The sequence below is a fragment of the Megascapheus bottae genome, chromosome 12 (assembly GCF_031878675.1).
Source record: "Megascapheus bottae isolate mThoBot1 chromosome 12, mThoBot2.hap1, whole genome shotgun sequence".
In the NCBI taxonomy this organism is placed as follows: Eukaryota; Metazoa; Chordata; class Mammalia; order Rodentia; family Geomyidae; genus Megascapheus; species Megascapheus bottae.
This window is the reverse complement of record NC_143520.1, coordinates 22,564,051-22,583,777: the sequence shown is the minus strand read 5'-3', so window position 1 is coordinate 22,583,777 and position 19,727 is coordinate 22,564,051. Positions and strand designations below refer to the sequence as shown.

General features: G+C 38.3%; 1 protein-coding gene across 2 annotated transcripts in view; it reads right to left on the bottom strand.

Annotated features, from left to right (window-relative positions):
* The window catches only part of Acvr1 (activin A receptor type 1), a 123,068-nt gene that overhangs the window by 41,113 nt on the left and 62,228 nt on the right, over nucleotides 1-19,727 (bottom strand). The window contains exons 1-2 of one of the 2 annotated variants that reach the window (XM_090342800.1): nucleotides 9,511-9,539; nucleotides 9,307-9,380 (exon numbers count right to left, since the gene is read on the bottom strand). In XM_090342800.1, coding sequence (XP_090198926.1) covers nucleotides 9,307-9,373 — 67 coding nt within the window. In that variant the 5' untranslated portion in view covers nucleotides 9,374-9,380; nucleotides 9,511-9,539. Of the gene's footprint in view, nucleotides 1-9,306; nucleotides 9,381-9,510; nucleotides 9,540-19,727 lie in introns of those variants that run through there. The other variant, XM_090342799.1, reaches the window with a different exon arrangement.

Here is a 19,727-nt window from a genome sequence, read left to right as displayed (position 1 = left end):
AGGGGCAAGAATACCTAAACACAAACTCAGTCAAGAACAACAGGCAAGTTACCGCAGAGTAACTTGGCTCCAGTAGCTGCAGATCACTGCAAACCTAAAGATAACCCAAGTATCTACAAAGGGTCACTTTTAAATAGTAGCTTTAATACCACCAGTCATTAAAGAAGTATTTCCTTCCAGAGCCTGCTTCCATCCACACTGTTGTGCCAAGCCTGTCCAACAATGGCAAGCCTCCTGAAGAGATGAAAGCCCAGAAGGAAATGGAAGGCGTCCCAAAGAAGAGCAGACAGCTCCAAACATGCTGTGATTCTATTCTGTCATTCTTTGTGTGCCCACATTTGGACGACTGAGAAATAATAATCTATCAAAAGAGACACCTTGTAGAAGCCATTTACTGACACACATACTAGCAATTAAAAAACAGTAGTAAATATAAAACAAGATAGTTTAATTCACAGCCTCCCCTTTCTAAAGCTGAGGCAGCATAAACTATGCTTGACTGCTCCCAAGAGTATTTTAAAAAAAACTTTCTCTTATAAGAGAAAACATATTTAGATGAATAAGGAGAACAATACTAAGCCATGTGACACATACGGTACATACACAGCCAATGTGGCCCCACTAAACACATAAGTGCCAAAGGACCTGTGTAGAAGTCTGCTTCCTCCGTTGCCTTCCTATCCTCTTGCTTTCTTCTCTTTCCTTTTCTCTCCCTTCCCCCCCCCCCACCCTTTATTTTTGCAAAGTACGGCCAAAACTCCCAAATCTTTCTAAGAGTCATTAAAAGCTGCTTAGGCCTCACCTGTTCTCCAAAAGGGTCCGCGTTGTCCTAAATGGCAGCCAGCCAGGGGCTGATGTACAAAGGGACAGGTGCTCAGTGGGCTATTTTCAGTTGCTGTCTGCTCACTGGGGAGTTGCACATGCTCAGGAGACAGGCAAGTTTGGTTCTGTTTCAAACTCTGGGCAGCCAAGAGACATACACCTTTCACAGCTGCCAAGACAACCAGCTGCCCAGTGCTCCTCCCAAGATGGGAGCAACGAAAACCACGTAACCTGGCTAGTCAGCATGCCAGTGAGCAAGCTGTACCTCTCATTTCACTGCCCTGGGTTATTCTGAGCTGGGCTTATTGACACTCCATGGCAACCCAGGACCAAAGAGCCAGCAAAGAAGGATTTAAATGTGTTGCCAAAGTGCTAAAACAGCTAGTAGCTCAAATTCTGTTTTCGTAATAAAAATTAGCAGTGGAATTATTATTAGATTATTGTTCTGCTCTGTTATTTGTGGTCCACTTGCAATACAGTATTACTTTTTGAACTAGCTTGTTTCAGTTTTTCACCATTTAGTTAAGACTAGGTAGGATGCCTCTGAAAATGAATCAAGCAGGTCAGTCAGAACCATTTTTCTCATTCCCTTTCCTAATAAACTTGCCACAACTCCTAATCTACTTCCATCTAACAACTCTTTCAAGACACACAAATTGCCCCTACTGGGTCTTCAGTGGCTCTCCACTGCCTTCAAAATACCACCTTAGGCGCAAGATTCCTCTCACATCTAATTAATTCCTCCTCCAGACTTGTGTCCTCATGGGGTCACCTCTCTGGGGTCACTCTTTTCCTGACTAAACATCCCTCCTTTGCTGGTCTAGTACCTGGGCTTCCTTCAAAATTCTATTTTCCCCAGTGCAAGGTTCTGTGTGACTTAACTGCCTTCCCATAAAGGAATGACCATAAGGCAAGGACTTACAACCTCGATGTAAACCTGGCTTAAATCCTTTGCATCTTACAATATTCTCATGTTTATATTTCAGTAATTACTACAGTAAACATTATTCATTCACTTAAGCAACAATCTATCTGGCAATGTCTTAAGACACTAGAGCTGAACACAGTGAACATGACCAAGTCCTGGCCTGTCTCAGTGTATGGCTTATAGCGCCCAACATGTATTTCCAAAGGCGCTGCACTTCAAGGTGAATACAGTTGCTGCCTCCATCCTACCACATAATAACAAGCACAAAGAGGTGAAATTCCTCACACAGGACAAAAAGAGATAGTCAATGATGGTGTGGGCCTATGTGTCTTTCCTTAAGAAAGTTTGATTTCTCTGCTTTCTTTTCAGAAGACACTTTTTCACTGACCCAGCAACACCACTTGATCGTCAAAAATTATCTTAACCCTCTGCAAAATTGCAATTGCATAGTATATGAACTAGGACATGGAATGAAAGATGAAATTATGATGGTAACTCTACATGTCATTCTGGGAGAATAAATCAAATTCTGAACTATATATTCTCTTGCCCATTGTTAATAACTTTCCTACATAAATCTTTGTGTTTGGGTTGTTGTTAATTTGCCTTAGTGTAGGCACCAAGATTCAGACAACCAATCAAATGTAGCTAAAAGGAAAACCTATCTTCATCCTCCTTTTCTTTCCTCTCCAAAATAATTACTGAGTAAAAACTACAGGTTAGGTAATTTTTTTCTTAAAAGTGAATTTGGTCACTACAATAAAATATTCCTCTTATTCCTTCTCTCCTTATATCCCCAAATATCCTTATCCTCAGAAAGCCCACATTCAACTCTAACCCATAACGAAGAATTAGCCCTAGCCACAGAATTAACTCTGGCTCTGGGAAATACCCTGCTCTTGGGGCCTCGGATTCAACTGATTAGAATCAGGCAGCAGCTGTTCCAGTGTTATGACCAAGGCTGAGAAGGTGCAAATGTAAACTTCCCTCTTCCTGTCAAATTGCTGGCTTGTAGAGAGAGGATGAAGTTGTGGGCGGGGGGGAGGAGGGAGTCCACAGACTTTAAACCATATTTGCTGGAGAATATACCAGAAGTCCTAGGGTTAGTAGTCAGGTCAGCAGATTAGTGTTTCCTTGTGAAACGACAGGCTTTGACCCATTGTGGGGAGTGGATTCAACTAAGACAAGAAAAGGAATAAAGGAACATTGAAAAAACAAAACAACAACAAAAAAAACAGTAGTGTGTGGGTCCTGCACACACAGGAGGTCCTACTCCAAACTATTTCTTGCTGTTGACTCATACACAGAATTGGAAAAACCACCCCACCCTGTGTGTCTTACGCTGCCTCGGAATGACAGGAGTTGTGAGTAATTTTGACTATTTTGAATAATCATTATCTATGGAAGCTAGCCTGAAGTCATCTGAGCTGCAGTTATTCCAGAAGGCAGTTTTTAGCAGTGGGAGGAGTGGAAATTAATTTTTAAACTTTTTTTGTGTTTTTATTTTTTCAAAAGTGAGAATTATGTGCTTGACAATTCTACAAGCCTCTCATGATGCTCGATTTATTACATAGGAAGAGGCATTTCATTTTGTGCTAGAGATCTGCCTGTGTTTATAAAAGAAAACGCTTTGAAGCTCATACTGAGCACTCTTAATGTTGACCTCAAGAAGTCTCATTGTGAACTTATTATACTTGTTCAATACTTGACTGGTTTTGATTGGGTGTGGACATTCCCCTTGTATAGTCTCTATTTTAAGAGGTATAAATAAGTTTAGCCACAGAGGAAACAAACATTTCCCATGAAGGTGGCTAATAACAAGCTTTGTCACAGCTCCCCTTGCACCAGCTCATTTACAACCATTTTGTTAAATAAATAAATTTGACAATATGAAAACAGGTTTCTGCTTCCCCATATTTACAACATGGACCCTGAAAAAGGCAAAGAGCCCAACATACCTTACCCCTCTCCCTAAAAAAGTCCCTAAGGAAAAGAAAAGATGTCATTCTGAACAAAGAAAATAGATTACAGTTATCAGAAATGAGAGCAACAAATTTAATACTGAGACATTTCTTTTACATTCCCTCACCCCTTCGAGAACTTCCTGAGTCCTCAATAATGAGATATTCAAAGAAAGGCTTATTTTACTCTCCCCCCAGTAGCAAAAAGGGGCACCTTTGTGGACCCTAACAAAAAGTCCATTGAAGTTATCCCCTTCCTTCCTTCATTGGGTAATTGGGCTGGAAAGTCTGAGTGGTGATAGCTTTGGAAATACTAAAATCCAGTCGACTCCGGAAATAATTTAGGACTCAGGACAAGCCAAAATCACTTGCAATGAAACTGTGTTACATCCAACCTCCTTTGCTGTTATAATGGTCTGTACATTTATTATGATGTGGGATGTCTTTGCTTTGAAATATTGTCAAAAGGTGCAATACTCCACTTTAAGTACTTGTGTCTTGGTCTTGTCACCTGTAAATGCACAGAGACAAAAGGAAAGCCAAGTATAGAGGTTCTGCCTTCTCCCTGGTGGCATAATAGTAGTGTTCCACTATGATTAGTAGTATTAATGGGAAGGAAAGGGAAGAATACGTAGGTAATTAGGACTCAAGTGCTCTTCTCTGTGAGAGCAAATGAAACTTTTCCTGTCGCTAGAGTTGTATAGCTAATGAACAGGAGAGATGATTACTAGTAGGAAATACAAGAGAAGGAAAAAATATAAACGCAGAGGCGAAAGGGCCTCATCACCTGCTATTATGTGCTCTCTCTTCTCACCCTAGTCAATGGGCTGGGTATCAGTAAGCAACAGGCAGAAGGTGAATAAGGATGTCACTAATTTAGGGCACCAAAAAGTAAGGGGGGGGGGGGAGGAAGCAAACAGTCAGGTAGGAAGAAGAAGGAGGGAGAGAGGGAGAGAGAGGGAGAGAGGGACAGAGGGAGAGAGGGAGGAGGGGATGGAGGGAGGAAGGAAGGAGAAAAAAATAAAAGAAATAAAAAAGGAATAAAAAAAGCAAAATTTTATAGACGACAAATAATATTTGAAGGTCTTGAACTTCATTTTCCAATCATTATGCCTTTTGTTGGCTGGATAATCTTAAACACAGTCCAAAAAATCCAGACCTTCTCTGTAAAGCATTATCACTATTTGTAGTCAATAAGAAATATTAGATTCCAGCATCACATTTAAAAAAGAAGAAAAAGAAAAGACAATGAAAAGAACAGAAAAATGTAAAATGAAAAAAAGAGCATTGGGAGACAATGGAGAAAACTCTCTGATTTAGTGTGTGGGTGAGAGGTGACTAGCATATGAAACGGTAGATATTTATCAGTACCAGGTGATATTTTGATGCCTATGCATACTGTGTCATCTTCAAACCAGGGTAGGCATACAAACACTTCCCATTTCTTCCTGATCAAAGCAAACATTCCAAATTTCTTCTGCTAGGTTTCTTAAACAGAACATTATCATTACCAATCATCCCCCTAATTTGCAACAGACCACCAGAATTTATGTCTACCATCTAGCTAAATCCTTGCCCAATCTTCCTCCATGCTTGCTTGCTTGCTTGTAGCAGGGTCTCTGGGTAATGCATTCACTTTCCCTTAACTACTGGGCTCAAGCTCCCTTCCCATCTCCGCTTCAGAATAGCTGAGACTACAGGTGTGCACCACCATATCTGACCTTTGTTTATGTGTTTGTTTAATGCACTTAAATTATATAAAAAATCTATATCAGGACAATATCTCCATGATTTTTACTTATGCCCCAAGAGTGGCATACAATATCATATGATATATAATTACTAAGATGCCTTTGCTGCTCTGTAAACATGAAATATGGGTCTATTTTTTAAACTATAAAGATGGTTACAGTGCTAGTAAGAATAATTTTGTTATCTGCCCTGTAATTTATTTCTCCTACATACTTTGTACTTCACATTTCCTCTACAACTAATGTTGAGTATGTTAGAGTCCATTACAAATAGGGTTTTCTATTTTGTCAAAAAAATCTTGCAAACATATTAAAAAACAACTTAAGCATTTTTCACAGAATATACAACTGACAGTTACAAGAAGGAAGATAGCCAGTACTATTATGATTAGAGCATTCTCACTTAGAGCACACTCAACTGGTTGTTCTTTTAAAAGAACACACAGCATTTCAACCCTAAGTTGATAGGTTCTTTCCTACCCTCTTGTCCCTATCTGTAAACATCATAGGACTGATGACATATTAAACAGAAAAACTGCAGTGGAAATTCACTTCCACATCAGCATAGAATGAATGGCTTGTTTCTTTGTGTGAAACCGGAAAGCTGGAAGCAGGAAAAGGATGCCCTGTGACATTTTCCCCACCTTTCTTTTCCCCATTCTTTCACTTACCCCTCCTTTTCTTGCCATCTCATCATCTACCTGTACTTCATTCCTAATTTCTTCTTTTCTATCTAGCCTCTATCACATGTCCATCTATGCTATTAACACAAACACAAAGGCACTGCCTAATAACACAGAGAACAGATAAAATGCCTAGGGAAAGGGGTAGAGTTTGGAATTTGGTGTTGAAGATTCTCTAGAAAAATTGTTTTGCTTTATTTTTTCTTTCTTTTCTTGGTTGATGTGGGGCTTGAACTTTGGGCCTTGGTGCTGTCCCTGAGCTCTTCAGCTCAAGGTTAGTACTCTACCTCTTTGAACCACAGTACCACTTCCAGTTTTCTGGTGGTTAATTGGATATAAGAGTGTAACAAAATTTAGTGCCCAGGCTGGCTTTGAACCTTGATCCTCAGATCTCAGCCTCCTGATTAGCTAGGATTGTAGGTATGAGCCACTGCATCTATCTATCTATCTATCTATCTATCTATCTATCTATCTATCATATATATATATATATATATATATATATATATCAAGTAATTTTAAAGAAGGGAGAAAATCTTAGAAACTTGTTGGGGCCATTGTCTTTAGAAACTGTCAAGTATCTCCTGGGGGCAAGACTATTGTCAAGTATCTCCTAGAGGCAAGACTGGGGCAAAAAAAAAAAAAAAAACACAGATTGTTGTAAACAGTTGTTAACAATCTTTCTGCTTTAATATAAATTCTCTTCCTCTTATTCTTTCAACATTGCCTTGTCAGGATCCAGTTTCCAAATGTTCTTGGCACTAACTGACAACTGTTATGCTATTGCAATGTCTTTAACAACACTACTTAGAGCAGTCTAGACAACTTCAGATTAAAGACTACTCGTCTAGTATCTGATAGCATTATCCAAAATAAACAAAATGTAGGTATCTTACATAAACTTAAACTTTTTCACAATAGTAAAATGAAACAGGTGAAGCTTTACATTTTTATTGTCTTCAAACCCAATTTGTCCCTCATACTCTCAGATATCTCAACTCCTACTCTCTGTATTTCAAGTACTATATACCTGTGAATAGCTTCCATATATGAAACCATACAAGTCAACGAATATGGAGAAATCATAAGAGCAGATCAAGTAATACAAACTTAAAATATAGCAAAAACAGCTAAATGAATTTCTACTATATTAAACACTGATTTCTCCGTAGTGTTGACTGCATGTCTTGGAAGTTGACTGGTTATATAAAGCAGACCACTTTAACCCAAAGAACTTATAAATAAGATCTTTAGTCTTCTGCCCCATTGTACACACCATTCTCCAAGGAGGAACCTGTATAAAACAGAATGGGCATGGCCCATTACACAAGGTAGTTTATATTTCATAAATCTACAAAGTCATAGATCAATTACCTCTAAGTGGATAGAATTATGAATAACTATATTCCACCTCCTCTTGATCTACTGTTGTGGTCCTCAAAAGTTTTCAAAAGGAATACCAGTTCCTCTAAGTAAATTTTTGAAAATCATGGGTGGTAAGAGCTATTGAAAGGGCCAGAAACACCCAAGGCCTTGAAATGTCTCAGTGGTATCAACAGCCAAGGTGACAGTATTAGGAGGTGGGCCTGGGAGGTAATGAGATATTAAGTGCAGATCTTCATGACTAGGGTTACTCCTGCCCTCCCCCCATGAAGATAATGAGAAAATGTGCCTCTTATAAGCAATGGGCCTAAACCAAAATCCAAATCTGCTTGGAATTCCAGTGTACTCATTCCAGAAGTATGAGAAATAAAGATTTGTTACTAAAGTGCTATTCAGTTTCTGGTAAGTTGTATTCTAGCAGTTCAAATGGTGTTAGGCATAGCCTGGGTCCCCACAAGTTTTGACTGTTTCATTTACAGGAATAACTTCGCATAATTAAAGTAACCTAATACATGCTATGCATAAAACACAAGGCAAATATGACACTGTTTTGATATAAATAAACTATAACTATTACAACTACTATAAACATTGAAGGCACATTAGTTCACGTTCCAATTATTGCAATGAATACCTGAAATATCAACTTGATAAAGGATAAGGTTTATGTTGGCTTACAGTTCAGAGCTTTCTGCCCATGAATGTTGCTCTGGGCTGTGGCAGCAGTCTATCATGGAAGGAACACATAGAAGAGGGACCTTGTTCCTCTATCAAGTCAGGTACAAAAGACAAAGAGAAAGGCAGGATCCCACAAACCCCTTGTGTAGTGGTCCCACAAGGTCTCAATAATGAGAAGACAAAGTACGCCCTGCTTCTGAAGTTCTCCATACCCTACAACAGGGCCAAGCTATGAATTAATAAGTTAGTACAAAGTGGCTCATTTTACATCCAAATTATGAGGACCAAGACTTCCCTGTTTTGTTTTGTTTTTTTAATTTCAGAAAAGTCAATTGTTGAACACACTAGGACAGGAAGACAACTAAGTTACCAACAGAACACTAGCAATTGTATTTTTGCAGCTATAACAGATTGTTACATAAGTAAATGCAATAATAAGTCCTGTTTTCTTTGGCGTATATTTTTTAAGATGTTTCAGGGATACCTGAAACCACAGATAACAGCAAACCCTGAAAATGCTGGTTTTATTTTTTCCTCTATGGCTCATTATGGTAAGGTTTATTAAGTTAGACACAGAAAATAATAAACAGCAGCCAATAATAAAAGCAGAATAATAATACTAATATATATAATAAGACACTATAAGAATTTCATTACATGCTACTATAATAAAAAATTACTTAGAATTTAAGAATTATTTATTTTTAGAATTTCTCTTTTAATATTTCTGAGCCATGATTAACCCTGGAAAATTAAAGCTCTGAAAAGTAAAACTGAAAACTGGGGGCACTGTTTGTCTCAGGTCTTCCAGTGTGCATGCCTGACCAGGACAGAATTCAGTGTAACTTCATAATATCACTTTATTGTAATTGTAAAATATCCTCTTGGTTTCTACTTTCCAATGGGTATTATATGAAAAAATATATTTTGAAAAACTGGTACTATGTATCAGAATTGTTCTCCAAACTAGTCAAAGGACGTTGCCAAATATTCATTATAAAAAAGGATACACTAAGCATGACAGGATTAAGAACTGACTAGTTGCCCCAAGCCACACACTTCACAACACATTAACTCCTAAAGATTTGTGAGCTACTTACCTTCCAAACTTGGGGAAGGAAAAGCAATCATCATTAGCACAGGAAGAATCATCACTCCATCTACCATTGTACCACTGTGGACAAACGAAGAAGAAACATAAGCAAAGAACTGCACAATGATATGAAATTATACATATCATCTTCACATGACTACTGAAACACATTTTTAGATATCCCTCAACGTATGTTGCTTATTCTTAGTACCTTTAAATCTATGTCCTTTCACAGGCTGAAACAGGTCATTTAAGGAGTTAATCCTTTCTAAGTTAGTTCTTTCTAAGGACACTTCCCGTGAACCTATCCTCTTATGAAGAACTCATCTAGAAAAGGAAGAGAATGAAGATTGAAGAAAACACATTCCCAATAGGGAAAGGAAGGGAAAGACAAAATGAGTGGGAGGGATGAGGGGGTAAGTGGGAGAAAAACATGGGAAGGAGTAATAATGGTCAAGAACTCCTCTATACATCACCCCGACAATAAAATTTTCTAAAAAAAGAACCACATTCCCAAAGATTTTAGCTTTGAATTTTATCTTCTATCAAGAAAAATATTTTAATATAGTATATTAAAAACTATATTAAAAACCCTGAGAGGCATGGATATACTCTTCTAATATGATGTTAAAGATAAGAGATTGAATAATTCAAGATAGATTACTAGATTTGTGTCTCCTTCTCCTTTAACTCACTGGAGATGATTATAACTCCTTATACAAACCAAAAGAATAAAGCAACAACAACATTTACACATTATCTGTAGCAAAGCGGTGTATTTATTTGTACATTGTGGGGACTCCTATCTAGTGGTGTGGGAGCCCTTGCTGCTTGCCACCTGTGCTTCAGCACATACACACTCAGGGACCCAAGCAGTCAAGAGCCAGAGGGCACCTGGCGACTCCCGCCTGGAGCAGGAGCCCTGGGATACTCCAGGCGAGCGGGGCATGTCTCAGGACACCATTGGCTGACGGTCGCATTCAGGGAGGTCCCTATTTGCTGATGTGGTGGCCACTGCTCATCTGTATTTAGCCAGTGCATTTGCTAAAATAAAGTTAGATCTGCACCAAGAGTCTGGTCTCTGGAGTCTGTGTTCCCAAGATTATTCGTGGGCTCCGTCGCCATCTTATCCCCCTCCTAGACTTATGAGAAGGACTCCAACAACTAATGGGTAAGATACTGGGTAGAAATTTCAAAGCTCATGTTGGCCTAAAACTACATTTTCTAAGTTAGGAGCTTTTCCCTTACAGTAATTCCCAGAATATCAGGAATCCGATGGTGGTTTGATTTGATTCCATTTCCTGGAAGAATAGGAGAAAAATATGGTAGAGTCCTTGATGAGAGGCTAGAAAGCTTCTTAGTCGTTCCTCAAAGCAAAGGGAAAAATCTTACAACATCCTTGGAGTGGACCTCTTTTGACTTATCTTCTTGAAATCCGTTTTTGCCATAGTTGACCTTGATCCATGAACAATATCAACCTCCTATGTAGCTTAGAATTAGAAGCATAAATCACCAGCACCTGGACTTATATGGTTTAAAGTATACAAAACTGTGGAGACCTCTTTTTATTATTGTTGTTTTTTCCATATTTGCATAGTTCTTTTCTGGGAACTTTTTTTTTATGTTTACATCATATTTTAAATGACAAGTTTAACAAACAATTGTTCAAGGAGGGAATCTCTAATTACATTCTCTGGGACTTACTCTTTATCTGGGAGCTTTTTGGAGACTGACAAATCTGTCACCTTGATCTCTCAGAACTAGTAGCTGGCTCTTTCAATATCATCTATGTTCCCTTGCAGAGGAAAACAATGTTGGTTTTCTTCTGTTAGCACCATCCTTTTAGCATTCATGATCTACCTCAAAAAATAATACACTTGATTCTATAATTGGAACTTATCCCCCAAAATTCATGAATTGCAAAACTTATTTCCTTGAGCCCCAATTTGTTAAATGTCTGAAGATGGAAGTCTCTGGGTAAAAAATTAGGATTCAATGTGGTCATGATAGCATCAGTGGCATTAGAAGAAGAGGACAGAGACTCTCTGACCTTCTCTAGGTCTTTTAAATGTCATTTATAAGAAGAAGAGAAGTCCATACTAGCACACTTGCTTGGTCTAACCATGCAATGCTCTTTGCCATGTTTTTTATATATATATTTTTATTGTAATTAGTAAAAGGGTTACATGATATTTGCCAGATAGAAGGTGCATTAATTCACATACATTGATATCCTTTCTTTGCCATGTTTTAGTGTATCACATGCTTGACAGATGCTAGCTCCATGCTATTGAACTCTCTAGCATCTAGAAATATAAAAATAAATTTCTTAGCTAGGTGTGGTGGAGCACATCTGAAATCTCCATTATTAGGTTGAGACAGAAAGACTGTGAATCCAAAGTAAGCCAGAGTTATAGCAAGAACTTGTCTCAACAGTAACCAAAAGTTGCTCTATAAACTGCCAGTTGCAAAATTTTGTAACATCACCTTACCAACACTTGGTAAAACCCCAAGGTAAATCTTCTTCCCACTTGTCTGTCGTCATGATCACCAATCCCAACTCCCAATACCATCACACCTGCCATCTCTTAGCCCCAATTACTCCATTCATCCAAGCTCAGTTCTGTCTCTTTGGACCTTAGTATGATACCTCTTTGGCTGGGCCTTCTTTTTGGGTCTGATTTTGCTAGTTCTTACTTGGTCTTAAAAGAATCAAATATCACATTTTTCAGAAGCTAAACCCTCAACTACCTATCTCCCTACATTGTTTAAGTTAACACTCACAGAAATCACCACAGTTGCCAGGTGCCAGAAGCTCCCATCTGTAATCCTTGCCACACAGGAGGATGAGAGCTAAGCCCCATTTCCCTCAGTCTGTAAGATTCTTGTCTCCAATGAACCACCAGACTAAGTGTCACTATGGTTCAAAGTGGTAGAGTACTACCATTGAGCTGAAAAGTGCAGGGACACTGTCCAGGCCCAGAATTCAAGTCCCATGACAAAAGGGAGGGGGGATTGAGGGAGGGAGGGAGAGAGGAAGGAAGGGGAGGGGAGGAGAAGGGAGGGGAAGGGAGGGGAAGGAAGGAAGGAATCACATTTAATAAGAATTGCAGTTAATAATTTATACCCATGGTGCTTTTGAACATATCTGCTACTAAAACTCCATAACAGCAAATCTATACTCTTGCTAGCTCATTACTGCCAAAGCAGTAATGAACATTGAATTCTTGTTAAAGAATTGTCCATTTACGTAGCTAGCAAGGTTGGGAGAAGATCATGACTAACCATACAACATAGAAAGACCTCATATCTAAAATATATCTACAGCTAAAAAAATCCAATCTCTCCAAAACAAAGCTTCAAAGAAACAACCATCCCATTAAAAAGATGGGCCAAAGACTTAGAGAGAGGCTTCTCTGAAGAGGAAATAAGAATGGCCTATAGACACTTCAAGAATTGCTCGAAATCTCTGGCCATAAAAGAAATGCAAATCAAAACAACTCTAAGATTCTACCTCTCTCCAGTTAGAATGACCATGATCAAGAAATCTAATAGCAACAGATGCTGGTGAGGATGTGGCCAGGAGGGATCACTACTGCACACTGGTGGGAGTGCAAAGTCGTTCAACCTCTATGGAAAGCAGTATGGCCATTCCTCAAAAGACTAATGACCCGGCAATTTCACTACTTGGCATTTACCCAAACGTCCAGGAACAAAGACATACTAAAGCCGCTAGCACAATGATGTTCATTGCAGCACTATTTACCATAGCAAAGATATGGAACCAAACCAGATGTCACTCTGTATATGATTGGATCAAGAAGATGTGGTATTTATACACAATGGAATTCTATGCTGCCATCAAAAAGAATGATATCTCAATTCCATGCTGTCATCAGAAAGAATAACATTGCCCCATTTGTAAGGAAATGGAAAGACTTGGAAAAAAAATCATATTAAGTAAGCCAAAGGAACATAGGCTCAATGGTTTCCCTCATTTGTAATAATTAGTATACATCTAGGACTCTCCTAGCAGAGAATTACAATAATGCAAAACCTAGATATATAAAGTCATATAGAATGAGACTAAATGAAAGGATCTCTAGAACATGGGAATGAGCTTTATCTTGTGTGATTGTTGTACTTAATGTATTATGTTATTTCTCTTCTCTTGTTGTCCTTTGGTCAATCTTATACTGTTACTGTATCTGACTTTGTTATCTGGTATACTGTATATATGTTTGTATTTGAAATAGGTAAGGGAAGGGGGGAAAAACAAGATGAGTGGAAGGGAGTGGGAGGGAGGGAAATGAGGACAAAAACATGAGAAGGGGTATCAATGTGTGAGAAATAATACACCTACTATCTGGCGAATGTAATGTAACCCCCCTATATACATTACCCTGTCCAAAAAAAAAAAAAGAATTGTCCATTTAATTCTTGTTAAAGTGGATTTCTCCTTGAATTAAAAATTTAATTTTACATTAAAATCTAGAGAATTAGCAGTCCCCTACCCTACGTACAAACAAATAAAACTGAAAAATCTACCATCTCCACAACTTTAGTTCCCACAGGTAAATTCAGGTGATGGCAAACCAATCACCACTGCCATATTTTCCATGTTATACAGCCAACAAAGGCCCAAACCCCCAAATAGACACCCACAAATTATCAATATGTACAATAACATTAACACAATCTTTTAAGCTTCAAACTAGAAGGCAGAAAAAAATATTGACAATTCAAGTCCCTAAGCTAATATGCTTCACAGCAGCTTTAAATATATGAAGTCATTTCAGGAAAAAGTCAGTATTGCTTACTGGCCACCATTCATTCAATGCTTAGTGTCTCTTCTGCCCATTAAGTTATACCAAATGAGTTTAGGTCACTAAGTTAGCCAAGTGAACATTTTGGAGAATTTTCTGATAATATTCCCATTATTTTTATGTGGATAATAAATTGTGTGCTGGGGCCGGGAGTTTGGCCTAGTGGTTAAAGTGCTTGCCTAGCATGCATGAAGACCCGGGTTCGATTCCTCGGTACCATATACATAGAAAAAAGCCGGAAGTGGTGCTGAGGCTCAAGTGGTAGAGCTCTAGCCTTGAGAAAGTCCAAGGACAGTGCTCAGGCCCTGAGCTTAAGCCCAGGACTGGCAAAAAATAAAATAAAATAAAATAAATAAATAAATTGTGTGCTAACTGTAGATCTTTCATGTTTATGAACCAGATCCTCCTATAGTTTTAAAAGTTGAATATAGAAGTAAAGTATATTGGTTAATCTGTGACAGATACCAAAATTATTTCTGTAATATACTGCAAAGTATTTGTGACTTTAAACCGTTAGAAAAATTGTCATGAGAAAAGAAAGTGCCGAACTTGGTGTCAAGCCTGCACATGTTAGCAATTGAACTAACTGCTAGCTCCTTAACTAGATGTCATTCTGATCTATAAATGGAGTTTGAAAAGTACCCTGGGATTTAGAATGTGGTTCTGCTCTGCCCTGGTGATTGTCTGTTTTTAGTAGAGTATATGGGAATATTCTCTATCCCAAGAGGGTCAGCTTGAGACATTACAAAAAATATTACTGATCTAAAGAAAGTCTTATTTTTTTATTTGGATTTTTCATGTTCTTTAATGAAATGCAAATATAGTAACAGAAAAGATTACCCCCTCCCCACAATGTACAATTTCTGAAATAAGTCAGGAAAGGCAAAAAGAAGACACTAAATTACATTGTTTCAATGCAAATATAACACACATATCACACCCACACACATTTTCCAGGTTTTCCCAAAGAAAACGGGTCATATTTCTCAGTGACTATCCACACTGTAATCTGGCTAATCAGAGACTCTTTTACTTAGACAGGAGGTCCCTAACCATTTTCTGAATAGTTTTTCCCTTGTGTCAGATGTTTTAAGATTATGTAGAGGGGAAAAAATTTACATGCTGAAAACTTCATATAATACTTTGTAATTTCCAGTATCCCATTTATGTTTCAGTTAGGAATTTTGGCAGTTTGAGTAGTTATTAAGTATCTCCTTATTAGACATTTATGCCTCATTAAAAGCTCATTTATATGTGTAAGGCATTATTCCTACATTACAGGTACCTGTACATTCTTCCTGTTGAATGCCTTTGATGTTAGAAGGGCAGATGAGACTTATCATACTGAAGAACATTAGCATGTTTCATTTGGTATTAGATAAGTTCTCAGTCCAGAATGCCTAGTGCCACCAGTAACATACTGTAGCGGAAGAACTGAGTATTGCAGGAACAGGCAGTGGATTTCAAAGTGTGGCTCCGGAATTCCCAAGAGACTCTGACACTTTTCTTTTTTGTTTTTGCCAGTCCTGGGACTTGAACTCAGGGTTGGGGCACTGTCCTTCAGCTTTCTCAAGGATAGCATTGTACCACTTGAGCCACAGCGTCACTCCTGGCCTTTTCTGTATATGTGGTATGGAGGAATTGAATCACTGGCTTCATGCACTCTACCACTAGCCCACACTCCTGTCCCAATGACAATTTTTTGAGGGTTCTTGCAATGATAGGTGAGGCTAGGTTTTCTGCATTTTCTGTATACATTATAACCAATATAATGTGTAACATTAAATACACAATCATATATGAGAACTGTGGTGTCTTTTAAAGCAAACATGGAAATGTGTAAAATGCAGGATATTACTTGCTACTTTTCTTCCTCAGTTTCCTTAAAACCAAAAAACAATTTTTTGTTTTGAAATTTATGAATGAATTATGTTTATTGTATTTTAACACGAACACAGTATTTTATAAAACTCCTTTAATTTCCAATAGAGCATGTATCAATAAATATAGCTCAAACTCCACAGTAATTTTCAAGACTATAAAGAAGTTCTAAAATCAAAAGTTTGGACACCATTGGAGTGAGGCATCCCTAAATTATTGAATTGAGGCCATCTTCATTTTTCATGACCAAATGGTCATTCTTACCAAGAATAGTGGAACTAAAAGTTTATTTTTTGAACATCACTTTTTTATATATGATTTAAAATTAGGAAAAGATCTTTGGGCTTCAAACCAATAATTTAGCTGTTTTGTTGTTGTTGTTGTTGTTGTTTGACATGGTCCAGGTTGGCTTGCAGTGTACTATGTAGATAGTACTTAGATTCCAAATGCTGGGATTACAGGCATGAACCACCATGCCCAGATGTATGTTTCTTTTTTCTTTTCTTTTCTTCTGTTTCCCCTGATTGTAGTTGAACTTGGGGCCTGGGCACTCACTGTCCCTGAGCTTTTGCCTTTCAAGACTAGCATTCTAGCACTTTGAGGCACAACTCTACTTCAAGTTTCCCAGTTAATTGGAGATAACAATCTCACAAGCTTTCCTGCTTGTGATCCTCAGATCTTAGCCTCTTGAATAGCTAGGAATAGGCATGCGCCACAGCATCTGGCCTATGTTTCTTAAAATTCAATACCTAAAATTTACTTAATAAACTACTTTTCAGTAGGGAATTTATTTGATAAGATTGAATTTTTACCATCCCTGAGTTTGAAAATGTCTGGCATCTCTACGTTTTAAAGAACTGTTGACAATCGCTGGTATCTGTTTTAAGTGACTCTGATACTCTCCACATGAAGACACTCTTGAACCTATGTCTGCTCACCACCCACACCCGCTCTCCTATCACTATTCCATAACTATTATGTTTTTGTAAAAATCTCTTCATACAGCTTGTGCTGTGCTTTCCAAATGAAAGAAAAAAAATGCTACGTACTATAAAAGGCAGAAGCAAAAAAATTAGAGGAATTCTACTTCCTCTTAGTTGTCTGTCAACACTGAAGTATAACCGTAGTGGCACTTACTAATAAGCCTGGCACTGCACTTAGGGATCAATATGCATTATATAATTCATTCTCTTCCTAGAACATTCCATGATGAATACTCAAAGAAATCCTTTTCTTTGTTGTTTTTCAGGTAAGAAAATGGATGCATACAAGTAACTAACGCAAGAATACAAGGCCAGACCAAAGGTCAAATCTGACCAGAATTTAGTGACTTTAATCAAGCACATAGTATACAATGTCCACTAACTGACCTGCCATCAACAGCTCGGCTGTCTAGTTTGTTCATCCTCAATATTTTATCTTAATTAACTCTGAGTTTCAAAATCCTTTTTTCTTTCAGAGAACAATCTTTACAACACCTGGTTAATTGAGTCACCTTTCAATCAACCTTCTTTCCATTTCTCTAACCTCAAAATTAATCTCAAATACTTTGAAACCTCCAATTACTCCCCTACCACCCACCCACCCTCCCGCTGGCCATCTCTTGACTCCTAGAAGAAAAGCTCTTCATGTCAAGCAAGCTGTTTGTTTGACAGTGCAGTGAGTTTCTCATTCCCATACACTTCTAACCCATCTTCTATTCTCTTGTACCTCACTTCTCAAAATAAAAACAGAAATTAGTTTGAAGCATCTGCAGTTTGAAGTTAAGCTCAGCAAGACATATTCTAGACAGAAAACTCTGTCTATAAGACACAAAAAAGCCATGGTAACTCATAAGATAATGTGAAAATGGTGATCTCCTCCAAGCTCACAGAGAAAGAGCTAACTGAAGGGCAGCTTACTGCAAACTACCTGAGCCTTTGGGCAGAGTGAAAGAGACATGAACTGTCTGCAAAGAAATGCCAGTCTAAAGCCATCATGCCATGCAAGTTAAGTCAGGGTCTCTCCTTCAGTTCATAAATGACCTGTTAAATATTTTTAACACCCCACTCTGTCTGGACTGGCAATGTACAAGTTGCCAGGACCTGATTTTATATAGACTTCACTGCCAGAGGGTTTCTAGTAGGGTGTTCCTTTGAGAATATTAACATGTAATTTGATCTTTTGCAATAAACAAATAACAAATAGCTACTTGGACAATTCCTAGAGAACTGAAAAACAGCCCCTGGATCAGTTAGTTCATCTTGTGGTTAGAGGAAATAATTACAGATTATTTTAGGAAAGAAAGGCATTTGACTGAAAGTGTTATATTATAGGCATTCCTGCTGCAACAGATGGACCTCAAGACATAGTTTGGACAAATAGAGGGAGGGATACAATCTGTAAACTAAGTAGGAGTGGTCAATATAAGACTTGACTGAGTGGAACATTTAACTTAAGCTACCATATAAAAACAAGGAAGCCAGGGCTGGGAGTTTGGCCTAGTGGTAGAGTGCTTGCCTAGCATGCACGAAGACCCAGGTTCAATTACTTGGTACCACATACATAGTAAAAAGCTGGAAGTGGTGTTGTAGCTCAAGTACAAGAGCTCTAGCTTTGAGAAAAGTCCAAGGACAGTGCTCAGGCCCTGAGTTCAAGCCCCATGACAAGAAGGAAAAGAAGAGGAGGAAGTAGAAGGAAGAAGAAGGAAGAAGAGGAATAAAGAAGAAGGAAGCCCCAAAACATTTATTTATTGAATAAAATTGACTATTGAACCTCTTGAAAATATCCAAATAAAAACTAAAGTTTCCTAGAGTGCAATGATTTGATGCCCTCCATGTGCCTTCTTGGTACCTCAAAACTAGGTTTTGTTTCAACATGCTCGACTGCATGGAGACTGACCCACGTTTTCTACTTCATTCCTTTGTGCCAAACAGCCTTGGCTCTTGGTTCCACCTGAGAGGCTGCCATCATCATCTCCTGGCTGTTTAGGTATATTCTCCTCAGTGCTGCTTAGAACCCACTCCTTCTTCTCCCAAGGTTGGAAAATTGTGCTGGAACATTTTTTTTTTTTTTGGTAACCAGTGACTAAAAAGATCCCATTTACTTTCTCCCATAAACCTCTTAGATTTAAACCTCTGGGCCCACTTAAAATCCCATTTCCTCATAATCAGAGATGGCCTCTTCGTTCTGTCTCAGTTCTGATTATGCATAACTTTACATTTCCCATGTAACCTAACAGCAATAGACTTTTTAATCCCTCTTGTTATTAAACAAGTGATGCTGCAGGCACAAAGGAGTGACAGTTGTCCCAGTTCTCAGGCTAACTGGGTAGACATACGATAATCTGGAGTAGCGGGAATAGGATAGAAGGGATATAATAGGGAAGGAACATTCTCTCTCTTTCTCCGTGCCTTTCTCTTTTTTCCTCCATCCCTCCCTGTGTCCTCTTCTCCCTCCATTAATATAAGGCTCTACAACCTGTTTCTGTGGATGTAAGTAAAACAACGCTTTGTGCCACCCTTCCTCTCACCTCCACTTTCTAAACCCATTCTTGTCTCAGCCCTTCTCACCATCCCCATACATTAGATCACCTTGCAATGTCTCCTTTAAAGCACTTAACCTGGTGTAAAATCTGCCACTTGCTTATTACTTTATTTTGTTGTCCTCCCTCCCCTTTCCACATGCTGAAATACAAGCAGCAAGAGGGTAAGACCGTGCATGGTAACAACACAAGCATGGC